Below are 11,671 nucleotides of genomic sequence, written 5' to 3'. Positions count from 1 at the left end.
CTCTTTTCCCTTCCTTTTTAAAAAAGGTTTTCCCATTTTCAAATCATTTTTTTCAACTTGCTTGTGGTACATTACGTTTCTGGCCCACAGCCAGATGATCACGTGTCAATACAGGATCTATCCCAACCTTTCAGTATCTGGGTTCAGGATTATCTCAGGCTCCTGGCTGACCATCCCCAACATTTCCCCTCCAAGGTGATTTTCTGTGTGGGAGAGAAAGTGTTGTGCTTTTGGCTCCTGAGGGCACCACCCATTTGGCACAGAATTTTGAATAGGCAAGGAGCCTTGCTTATGTTCTTCCAACACTTTCAGTCTCTCAGGAAGTCAGATCGCGTTGACTTGAATGTGTTGCCTGCATAGCCTGGATGCATTCATCATTTTTATGGAAGCTTTGAGATGAGGCTTTTAGAGACAAACATGGGACACGACTCTGAAGATGAGAGCAAGAACGATCTGGTGGTTGTGGAAGCAAGTGGATGAGCTAGCTCTGCTCTACATTCTAGTGGTGACCTGGAGGGAGGGTAAGTGGCGGTGGTTTTCACCAGTGACACTGAACAGAGAGCTGCCACACAGACCAGTGAAATGGACAGGGCAGCAATACCAATTAGGTTGGCAGTTCAGTGCCAGTGCCCTGGACAATACACTAGCCTGACTGCAGTCACTAATTTAACAGTAGGGGGGAGAGCAAAGTTGAGGCAGTGGTGATGCTTGCAAGGACTCCAGCATCTGAGCTCGGTCTTCAGCCTGGCATTTGTGGTCTCAAAGTACATGGGACCCTGATTTCCCCTGGTAAGTTCAGGGTAACAATTCAGAAAGATTTTTTTTTGTGTGTTAAGCTGTTGTCTCTTGACTTCCCAGTTTTGCCATGGGAGCTGGTCATCCTGCTGGGATGCCTGGGGTATTTCCTTCCCCATCATTTTCAGGTCTTTACTGGAGGTGTTAGGAATAGTATTTAGAGAAATGGGTTGAAAATGAATGGCCTCCGAAGGGGGGTGAAGGATGGGTGGGGTGGTTGTGGAGAAAAGATGTTTTCTTTGCTTTACTGTGGGGTGGGGGAGAGTGAGGGGAGAGGGAAATAGGACATGAATTGAGTTGGGCTGAATTTTTATGGAATCCTAGAACCTTTTCCATGCAGTCAAAAAAAAATTTTTTTTGTAGGGATTGGAGAAGGATGGATTTAGATAAGAAAGGGAACCTAATTACCAATAATGGTTTGTTGGGTAGCAGACTGTCCTAGCTGCCCTGGGGTGGCAGAAGAAAGAGAGCTGGCATACAGTTGAATAGAGATAAGAGTGTCCTCATTGTAACAATTTTTTGTCTTTTCTGTAAAGGGAGGAAGGGACAGAATCAGCCAGATAGAATGACGGGTTAGACGTTCAATAGAGGCAAGTTAGTTTACACTGGAGCAGCCCATGAGTTGTTTGCATTTGCCCCAGGGTAAGTCAGATGCCAACCCTGGATGCCTGGAGCTTTCTGGCTATGTACTTCTTTGTAGCCTTGCCATCTTTGTCTCAGCTGACTGTGCTGAAAACTTTTGTCTTTGGTCCCTTTTGCATCTCATGTACTGGGTGCTGGCTTTCATGTATCATGAAGTGTTTCATTTGATCATTAGATTTAGCCTCCGTTAATATTTCAGTAAATTAAAATTTCTGCTTACCATTCCCTTGACTCCACATTGGAATTTGTAGTGTGGATAAACGGATTCTCTTCTTTGCAGAAATCGTCACCATCTGAGATTTGGACAGCACTTTTGAGCTTTGTGCGTTTGTTGATTTTTTTTTTTCTCCATGGCAACTGTTCTGTTCAGGAAGTGGGGTGGGGGGAACACCTGGAGATGCCTAAATTGGTTGCCCCACCAAGAGCTTTGGTTTTCTACTCAGAACTCATTTAACTGTTGATGTGTACTCTCTAAGGACTTGGAAATTTCTTCCAATAAATAGAGACACTGATACATTGGACAGTGCACCACACTGGGGAGCATTTGGGCTCCAGACTAAGTCAGCGTAGGGTGTTTCTTTTCCTGTTCACAGGCTATGAAACCACTGGGAACTTGCTCCTCATCTGTAAAGCAGAGATGTTAATAATCTACCTTATAGGGATGTGTGAGTGTTAAAGGTAATGTGCATTAAGTTCCTGACATGAGGGCTTTCACTCTTGTTGTTTTGGAATGCCTTTAATGACCCTGGGGTTTTTGTGGTGTTTGGAACCCTAGGTTTCTGGCTCCTCTACCTAATGGTAGCTTTTGCTGTCTTTTGGGGAGTTTGAAGTGGGAGGGGAAAAGCTTCCAACAGCTTTCCTACAGGAGCCTCTGGAGGTAGTGTTGACCTTTGCAATGGAGTGTTTAGGGCAATATAAACCTCTTCTTCCTAAGTACCAAGGTGACATTTATTCAAAAAGCCCCATAAGCCTAGCTTGTTTTCTAGACATCCCCAGGCAGAGTTTATGGTGGTCACACAGGTTTGCATTTCAGATAGTAGATACTTCTGGGAATTGGGAAATGAGCCTTCAACTTGCACTTGACTTGTACTTGCCCCTCCTGCTGTGTGAGCCCTGGGAGACTGACTCAAGCCACTTCCTGCATTTCCCCCTGACCTCCACAGGAGGGAGGCAGGAACCCGCGCCTGGCGAAGCTTCCTGCTGAGCTGCTGAAGTGCTGGCTGTTTGCTCAGCTGTCACATCCAAGTCTCATCTTGTCTTGACTGACCCCATCTATACAGCCTTACCTGGGGTGTAAGGCTCTCCAGAGCTTCCTGTTAGCTTCTCTCAGGGTGGGGGGTGGGAGGGAGGGATCTTTTGCCCATGGGAAGAACATCTTCCCTTCACTTTTCAGGTAGCTTTGAGTCCTGTCGTTTCTTCATTATTTAATCCCTCTCAGTTTTGTCTGTTATGGAGGAAATTTTCTGAGAGACCTCTCATTCATTTCTCCAGAGTAAGGGTCTCCTAAGAAAAGGGGATCAGAGCTCCATTAAAAATGATAGTAAAGAGAATAGAGAGACTAACCTTAGTTCTGAGCAGAAAACACAGGCTTTTTTCCCCTGAGATAAGTTCTACCTCTGTTCAGAAGCTAGGCCAGGTCAGGCCTTTGTAGAATTATCACATGAAAAATATATAGAAAATTAGTAAGTTGTAAATTTGTGCAGAAAATAGACCAGAGATAACTAACTGCTCTAGTGAATATTACTGATGGTTTAAAAAATAGCTTTTGAAGTTTTTTGGCATATAGTAAAAAATTATACTTTTTCTGTCCTGCATGTCCCCCTTCACCAGGACTTTGGGTGTCCGGTGAAAGCAGGAAATCTGATAAAGGCCTACCTCGTGGATATTGTGGATTCAGTTCTAGACCACTACAATAAAGTGAATATCACAGGAAGCAAATCACACAATTTGCTTTTGGTTTCCTAGTGCATATAAAAGTCATGTTTCCATGATACTGTGGTCTATTAAGTGTATAACAGCACCAAGTCTAAAAAAGTAATGCACATACCTTCATTAAAAAATACTTTATTGTTAAAAAATGCTAACCATCATCTGATAACACAGGGTTGCCACAAACCTTCAATCTGTAAAAAATACAGTATCTACAAAGAGCAATAAAATGAGGTATGCCTGTATAGCTGCAGTTGTCTCCCAGGGCCTCTCCTACAAGTAAGGGGACTGTACGTGGAGGCTGACATTGGCAGTGCTGAGTACCTTACTCTTCCTGAGACAGATTCCGGAAGTGAGAGTGGGCTGCAACTAGAAGAGAACTGGAAGAGTTGGGTGTGATGGCTGAGGGATCAGGAAGCAGGGGTTGGAGCTGGACCGTGGGGATGGGTGAGGTGGGCGAAGGAGAGAAGAGTGTGTATTGTCCAGGGGGAGGATGGGCTGGGGAAGGAGACTCTCCAGGCTGGAGGTAGGGTGGCAGGGAGCCCATGTCTGAAGTTCCCAGAGGAATATCCGGGGCTCCTAGGGCCCTGGGTGAGGGCCCAGGAAAGAGTCCATGAATTCCACTTAAGGGTCCTTGTGTTCCATTCAGGTGTCCAGGGATTTGGCCTAAGGACCTGGAGGTTTGGTTCAGCAGACCAGGAATCTTGGCTCTGAATCCTTGCAGCCTGTTCGGAAGTCCAAAGCCAGTAGTTCTGGCTGAGACACTGGAGTTGGTCTCCAACAATCCAGAAGTCCTGTTTGGGAGCTTGTTCAGTGTGAGCAATGGAGAGATGCTGCCTGGGACAGCTGTGGCGGGTGGGGCCTGCTTGGCACAGAGGCTGGGCCCCACTACAAGCAGCAGGAAGCGCACCTTTCCTCGGAGCAGCTGTTGGAAGTTCAGGAAGATGGCACTGGGATCCTTGTGAGCTGTGGTCCTGCCCTGTGGAGGAAGCTGAGGGCAGAGGATGGGCCTGAGGCCAGAGACCTGGGCCAGATATCATGCCTGCCTGTCTACGTGGGGAAGATAAGGTGCCAGAACCCAGGCTTTGAGACTGGGAGGATGCACTCCTTAGCAGGTCAGCTCTTCCACTCTCAGGATTTCCAGAATTTTCTAAGGGGACTGAGTCAGAAAAGAAATATTCTCTAACTCCCTTGACTGGGGACTTACCTGGGTTCCTAGGAGGCCCTGCAGGGCCCCAAGGAGGAGACGGACCTGCCCAGAAAGCTGCACCAGGAGGGATGAGAGGCAAGTGGGGCCCAGCTGTCCCCGCGCTGCCATCACTGCCTCCAGCAGAAGGGTCGTGGTTCCCAGAACGTCCTGTGCTTTGGTCTGCTCCTGGGAAAGAGATGGAAGAGAGAAGCGGACAGCTTCAAAGGGTATTTGAATGGCGGGTGGGGAGCCTGTAAGAGCAGCCAGCAGAATGAATCATAGGAGCTGAGAATTGGACAGGACCTAGGTCCCACCCAGCACAGGAATTCCTTCAGTCTCCCGACAATTGGTCATCAGCCTCTGCTTGAATAACTCCAGTGTCCGGTAACCCAGCTGGCTCTTAACACGTAATTTCAGTAAGAAAAGCTCTTTTTATTTTTATTTTTTTCCCGTTCTTACATTATTCTGTAATCTGCCCTATTATAGCTTTTACCTCTTGGTTCTAGTGCTGCAAATCCAGTCTTCCTTCTACAGAATGTTAGGATCATACGATTTTTAAAAGCTTAACATCCTTAGATACGAGACCATCGTAAAAATGATAAAGATGAAGGGAAGGGACTTACTGATAAATGGCAGAACAGAATCTACAAGGATCACTAGCAATTGCCCCTCCTCCCTGGCCTGGTCCCCAGAAAACCTGAGGGAAGCAAGGGAATTCTAGGTGTCTTGAGGGCAGAAGAGCTGACCTGCTCAGCAGTACTCCCTTCTAGAAGGTTCTTCAGTCTCAGACTAAAGCAATCTGTGCTCTACCATGATGGCTACTCTTCTCCAATCCAATCACATGAGCTTTAGTATTTTTTTAAACCATTCCTCACATAACGTATTTTCTAACCTCTCACTGTTCAGGTTGCTTCGACATGCTAGTTTAATATGGGCCCCTGAGTAAATTAGCATGCATCTAAAAGAAGATAGCTAGTACTCAGTGCAGTAGTGTAAGTGTAGTCCACAGACACAGAGAACAAACCTATGGATACCAAGGGGGAAATGGGGGGTGGGGTGAGCTCAGAGATTGGGATTAACACATATACACTGTTGATACCATGTATAAAATAGGTAACTAATGAGAACCTACTGTATAGCACAGGGAACTCTATTCAAAGATCTGTGGTGACCTAAAAGGGAAGAAGTCCAAAAAAAGGGATATGTATATGTATAGCTGATTCACTTTGCTGTACAAAGGAAACTAACACAACATTGTAAAGCAACTATACTCCAATAAAAATTTTTTTAAACGTGCAGTCCACTCAGAATAGAGCTTTTTAGGAATGTTTCTACAAAGTGGATGTTAAACATCTAAAGCCACCTAGGATCTCTAGCTTTTTAAGTAGCTGCTGCTTCAGTAATATTACAATGCTAAGTTTGAGGCAATCCAACCCTCCCAGGTCTTTTTCATAGTAAGTTCTAGAGCTAAAAATTTATGTGAGGGAAGCAGGGGCACTGTGGCCTGAAAGTTGGAAGCAGATTTTATTCAGTTACTTCACACACATCCAGAGTTTTATATACATCTGTTATATACATCTTTGGTTTTGACCTAGCCTTTTAGCAATTTGAACCTTCATTCTGTCTTTTGTTATTTTAGCTGTGCCTCCCAGTTTTGTGTCATCAGAGGATGATAGATCCGTCTTGCTTCTTCACACCAACTTAAGGTTGAACAGATTAAGATGAATAAGTTCTGGGGGTCTAATATACAGTGATTACAGTTCATAATACTGAATTATGTGCACTTGAAATGTGCTGCTGCTGCTGCTAAGTCACTTAAGTCGTGTCCGACTCTGTGTGACCCCATAGATGGCAGCCCACCAGGCTCTTCTGTCCGTGGGATTCTCCAGACAAGAACACTGGAGTGGGTTGCCATTTCCTTCTTCAATGTATGCATGCATGCATGCTAAGTTGTTTCAGTCGTGTCTGACTCTGTGCGACCCTATGGACAGCAGCTCACCAGGCTCCTCTGTCCACGGGATTCTCTAGGCAAGAATACTGGAAGGGGTTGCCATTTCCTTCTCCATAAAATGTGCTAAGAGAGTAGATTTTAAATGTTCTTACCACAAAAAAGAAATATTAGGGCTCCCCCAGTCATCCAGTGGTTAAGAATCCACCTGCCAATGCAGGGGACATGGGTTCGATCCCTGGTCCAGGCAGATCCTACATGCTGTGGGGCAACAAAGCCCATGAGCCACGACTACTGAGCTCCTGCTCTGGAGCCCTCGAGCTGCAGCTACCTAGGCCTGCATGCCCTAGAGCCCGTGCTCCACAACAAGAGAAGCCACCACAATGAGAAGTCTGTGTACTGCAACTAGAGAGCAGCTCCTGCTCTCTGTAACTAGAGAAAAGCCATGCAGCAAAGATGACGCAGTGCTGCCAAAAAAATAAATAAGAAATATTAATTACAAGATGTGATGCAGGTACTAGCTAATGTTAATCATTTCATGATATATGTATATTATATCAACACGTTGTATACTGCCTTAAACTTACACAATGTTATATGCCACAATGTTATAAAGCTGAAAAAAGGGAAAAATCTGAATTTAAAGGTCAAGGAGGCTAATAGTATGCTACAAAATAAATCGACTACTGTTTCTTGCCTTAAAAAAAGAAAGGTTGAATGGAAATAGGTCAAAGGCATGGCCACAAGAGACCTCTATCCAGCTTTTCATGGTCAGCCTTGACTCTATTTAACATACTGGGCCACAAGCCATCATCTTGTCCAGAAGATACCCCCATAGTAGAATGTATATTGGGCTAGGGTGGCCAAGTTGAAGTGGAGCTCTTTTTAAAAGAGAGCTCAGAAAATGTGAAAAATCCATGGGAATCAGTAGGAAACAGATGAAAACAGGATTAGGGAAACCAAGGGAAAGGATGGCTTTCTTACCGTCTGGGTTTTCCATTCTCCCAAGCTGAAGTCCACAGCAGGCAGAAGGACAGGTGTGGACAAAGGGTTAACGTCTGGACACTGGCTCTGTTGAAAGAGATTGGTGGGGTGGTGGAGAGGGCACGTTATGGTGGCCCAATTACCAGGATAGGCTTCCATGCGTAATACAACCAGACCGGAGCTTTTTTTTTTTTAAATTTTATTTTATTTTATTTTTAGTTTTTTATTTTTTAAATTTTAAAATCTTTAATTCTTACATGCATTCCCAACAGACCGGAGCTTTTAAGAGAGCATTTGATTATAAACCATAATCTTTGTAAAGGGGTAGTAATCGGATCAGGGGGTGGTGGTGGTGGTCTTACTAAGACAATATTGGAAGGATAGTGATTGGATTGGGGAGTGAGAGGGAGTGGTGGGAGTGAGGGTATATCTCCAGTTAAGTGGGCAGAAGGGAGAGTGCTTGGGGATTCTCACCAGTCTGCTGTGAAGGACATGGGAGTCACGAAGCAGTTTATTTAGGAGTCGGGGGTCACAGGCAGGAGGAGCCGGGCTGGACAGAGTTATTCTTGCAGTTAGGAGAAGGATGACCACGAGGAGCAATTCTTAGATGAGGAGAGGTGAAGTTGAAAGGGGTGGATAAGGAAGAGATCATTGTCGTTTGGCGGTCCAGAAATTCCTATTTAGGACCCAGACCTGAAATCCAGGGAATCTGCTGCTCAGAGGCCTTATTCTGAGGTCGCCTCCCCCACATCCCGCCACCACAGCACATTTCCTGTCTCTTTTCCCTCTACCAGGTTCTGATTTGGCCCTAGTTCTCCCAAGGGTTTTCTTACCAGTCAGCTCCATTCTGGCCAGGCTGTCTGCTTGGAGTGGCTCCCTGAATGGGGCCTCTCCCCTGAATCCGTCCTGGGGCCATGGAGGCGGCTTGGGCTCTTGCACTTCTGGGCAGAGTGGGGCGGGGCACAGGTGGGGCACAGGTGGGCCAAGGAGGAGGAGGATTTAGAACCTATCCTGCAAGTGACAAGAATGATGAACAATTAATGGAGTTTCAAGGAAAAGAAAGTCTGCCTGGCTAGGGGAATAGACCCGTTGGGAGGGTGTGAGATGCTGACCAGCCTAGCACTGCTAAAGCCCCAACTGCTCCAGTCATCCTGTGATTGTCCCAGACAGTGTCTCCTCTTCGTCAGAGTTCCTCAGTACCTCTGAGGTGGCGCCAGTGACCCAGGCCCCCGCCAAGAGCAGCAGGACAGAATATGTACACACACATCTAACTGCCTCAAAATCTGAGCAACCCTGCCTGTTTGGTTGGAGAAAACCTGGAATGGGGATAGAGAATGGACGCACTGGGGCTCAAGCCTGGAGAAAAGATTGGAAATGGCTATAGGGCCAGGGCCAGGACCCGGAGCTAGCAAACATGTACAATATGCTCAGGGGTAGCTTGGGGAGTGGGGTTGAGGAGAATTGGACCAAAATTAAACCGAACTACTAAAAGTCGGTGATTAAAAGATTGAGAAGATGATGTGGGAGAAATTAATCTCTCATTCTGTTTCTATCTACTCCAACACATAAAGCCTCTAGGGGTTTTTCTTTGGTTATTCAAGGAGAAGAGATGGGCTAACAGTTTGGGAACTTCCTTCCTGAAGCAAGTTGCCCAGGAATGAGCACCTGCTGGGTGAGCTGATGCCTGCCTTACAGAGCTTACCTCACCTTAGATACCCACCATATCGGTCTCATAGCCCTCACCTTCCTCCCTGCCCCCTCGGCAGACCCCTTCCGGTTCCTTTGCAGGACCCCCCACATGGCTTCCTTCTTCTTTCACAAGTTGTGCAAAGAGGCCTGCACCTGATTCAATATTGGGATTTCCTGTAGGTCTGTCAACATTCATGAGCCCTCCTCCCATTACCCTCTCCTTGTGCCCTGGCTTGCCTGGCCCATCTCCCCCAGCCCCAGGATTCAGAACCTCTTAAGCTCATTAGGAATGACTGGGTATGAATGGGGGTTGAGGCTGTGTCCACCTCGCTGCCATGTTCCCTAAGTCCGAAAAGCACTTTCTTTCTTGTTTTCTCCCTGGGCTCATGTCCCCTTTCTTGAGGGCCAGCTAGGACTGTGCTATATTCCACTAAGTCTGTTATCAGTCCCTCAGAACCCAGCACCCCACCCCCTACCCCTGCTCTGTCCTGCTCCTCCCATTCTGGGAAGGCCACACTCTTCTCGACAAAGGTCAGTGCCTGTAGGTTCCAGTTTGCCTACCCCTCCCCCAGCAGAGAGCCCAATTCCTCTTTCCTGTCTTTCCTACCCTCACTTAACTCCAAACCTGGCTTGCCACTCACCGGGTAGAGAAGGGCTCCAGGACTCAGGTCCAGAGCAGGCAGCACTCTGGGGAGCAGATAGGTAGGAAGACAGGTGGCTGTTGGGGCACTGCCTCTCTGGGGCACTGGGGTCACAAGGCTGCCCAGGCCAATTCTGCCCAATCAGAGAGCAGGGAGCCACTAGACATAAGCAATGGCCCCCGGAAGTGACGCTTTCTCCTCCCACCTGCGTAGGACTTGGAGCCCCTGCCTGGACCATGGTTCACTAACGGGAGCCCAGCTTTCCCACTCACGCATACCACACGGAGGATTTGAATAGGGGGATCTGTGTCTTCCTAGGAGCTGGGAAATCTGGGAGACGGCTGGGGGAGAAGATGGGAGGGAAACAGTTTTTTTCCTAGGAGGAATCTGGCAGGACATTTTCAACCCTCAGGAAGAGGTACAGAGGTCTGGTTTTAGACTGGTGGGTCTCTAGGTCTCTGGCTGTCCAAATTTCTTTCCCCTGGACAACACACCTGCTGCTAAAATCTGTTAAGGCTCTTGCTTTCCTGCTTTCGTCACCAATAACACCCTGGGGGTCATGTCTTGTTCCTCCTTCGCCAGTGGGAATGTGGGTACTGCCTGTATTAGAGAAGACCCTGTCAGGGGTCAGCGTTTCCAGGAAGCAGTCTGGACAATTTGAGAGGACTTCAAGGTGAGGGGGTGCGTGTGCTGGATTAAGCCAGGTTCAGGTGCCCCTCTGTTGGGGCCCCATGGCTCTGATGGCTAAGCCCACTTATCTCTGTGCCAGGGCCCTCTTTGCCTGCCCTGTCTTTCTCTCTCTCCCATCTCCTACCACTCCACATGTGACAAGAGGAATAACCAGGCCCATGTGTCCCTGTCTTAGGAAAGACAGCTGCTGAACCTCCCCCGCAAATACCTCCTGCTGGCCCCCCTCTTCCACTGGCCTTGGCTCTAGTTCCTCTGCTTTCTCCTCAGCCCCACTCTCCCCACAGTCTGTCCTCAGGGGCCTCTGGGCCTGACCTTATTCCCACCTCCTCCCCCACCCCCCCACTTCATCCTCAGGCTCTCTCCTGCTCCTCCTCCCAAGGATGGGGCTCTCTGCTAAGGAGTATGGCCTAGATCCCGGAATTCTCCAGTTCAGCCAGACCAGATGCCTCCCAAGATTAAGAAGGAGGGTGCTGGGATGGTTGGGAGGATGGTGGGAATGTGGGGGTGGGAGGTGGCAGGGAGGCTGTCATGACCGGGAAAGTAAGACAAAAGAGGTTGTGGGTAGGGTGGAGAGGCAGAGGGTCCCGCAGGTGAAGGAAGAGGGTGGGGAAGTGTGTCAGGCTGGGGAGGAGGATGGTTGGATGGGCCTGAGCACAGGTAATAGTAGGGAGAGAAATGCTTTCAGCAGACAGAAAGGGGATACCGTCTGTTTCTGGCTAAGCTCCTATCCCAGGGACAGAGGAAAGAGGAGAGATCTCAGAGGGGATGTAGGGACACAGGCTGGGCAATGAGAGTGGTGTGGGGATTGAGTGGTGCTGTGGGCCCAGAGACAGGCGAAGATGAATTGATGGGCCCGTCCTGCCCGTTGTCATCCTTAGAGACAATTCTTCATCCTTCCGGCAGGAACTCAGTCCTAGCGCAGTGGCCGGCCCAGGCCTCAGGCCGTCTCTGCCTCTCCGTGGCCTGGGGCTCCCGTCCCGGGCCGGACATGCACCTCCTGGTCCAGTTGCCCCGTGGACGCCGGCAGCGGGTGGGTGGTGGTGGGGGCTCCAGATCCGCCTCTCCTCCCCGCTTTGCGCCCCCTGGTCCCTCCCCTCCCCCTATCCCCTCCGCTCCCCCTTCCCCTACAGCCCCTCCCTCCTCCCCTGCCCGGTTCCAGCCCCT

General features: G+C 48.4%; 1 protein-coding gene across 3 annotated transcripts; it reads right to left on the bottom strand.

Moving 5' to 3' along the window:
- Positions 1 to 3,485: 3,485 nt before the first annotated feature.
- THPO (thrombopoietin) lies at positions 3,486 to 11,589 on the bottom strand. Of its 3 annotated transcripts, none has more exons than XM_069579514.1 (6): positions 9,818 to 11,589; positions 8,321 to 8,498; positions 7,962 to 8,089; positions 7,488 to 7,574; positions 4,574 to 4,741; positions 3,486 to 4,357 (listed from the first exon to the last, which is right to left on the bottom strand). In XM_069579514.1, the coding sequence occupies exons 2-6, from the start codon at positions 8,331 to 8,333 to the stop codon at positions 3,692 to 3,694; spliced, it is 1,062 nt and encodes a 353-aa protein (XP_069435615.1). In that variant the 5' UTR covers positions 8,334 to 8,498; positions 9,818 to 11,589; the 3' UTR covers positions 3,486 to 3,691. The 3 variants fall into 3 exon arrangements, with proteins under 3 accessions (XP_069435615.1, XP_069435616.1, XP_069435617.1); XM_069579515.1 differs by having other exon boundaries at positions 3,486 to 4,345; positions 9,818 to 9,956; XM_069579516.1 differs by having other exon boundaries at positions 3,486 to 4,340; positions 9,818 to 9,956.
- Between the last annotated feature and the right edge of the window lie 82 nt (positions 11,590 to 11,671).

This window comes from Ovis canadensis, chromosome 1, assembly GCF_042477335.2.
Source record: "Ovis canadensis isolate MfBH-ARS-UI-01 breed Bighorn chromosome 1, ARS-UI_OviCan_v2, whole genome shotgun sequence".
Taxonomy (NCBI): Eukaryota; Metazoa; Chordata; class Mammalia; order Artiodactyla; family Bovidae; genus Ovis; species Ovis canadensis.
The sequence above is the reverse complement of the archived record's forward strand: the minus strand, read 5'-3'. Positions and strand labels throughout refer to the sequence as shown.

Coding starts and splice junctions, on each gene's coding strand:
- THPO (XM_069579514.1), bottom strand. Junction 7,575..7,961: donor ATGTCCTTCACAGCAGACTG/GTGAGAATCCCC, acceptor CTCTTTCAACAG/AGCCAGTGTCCAGACGTTAA. Junction 4,358..4,573: donor AGGGCCTCCTAGGAACCCAG/GTAAGTCCCCAG, acceptor CTCTGCCCTCAG/CTTCCTCCACAGGGCAGGAC.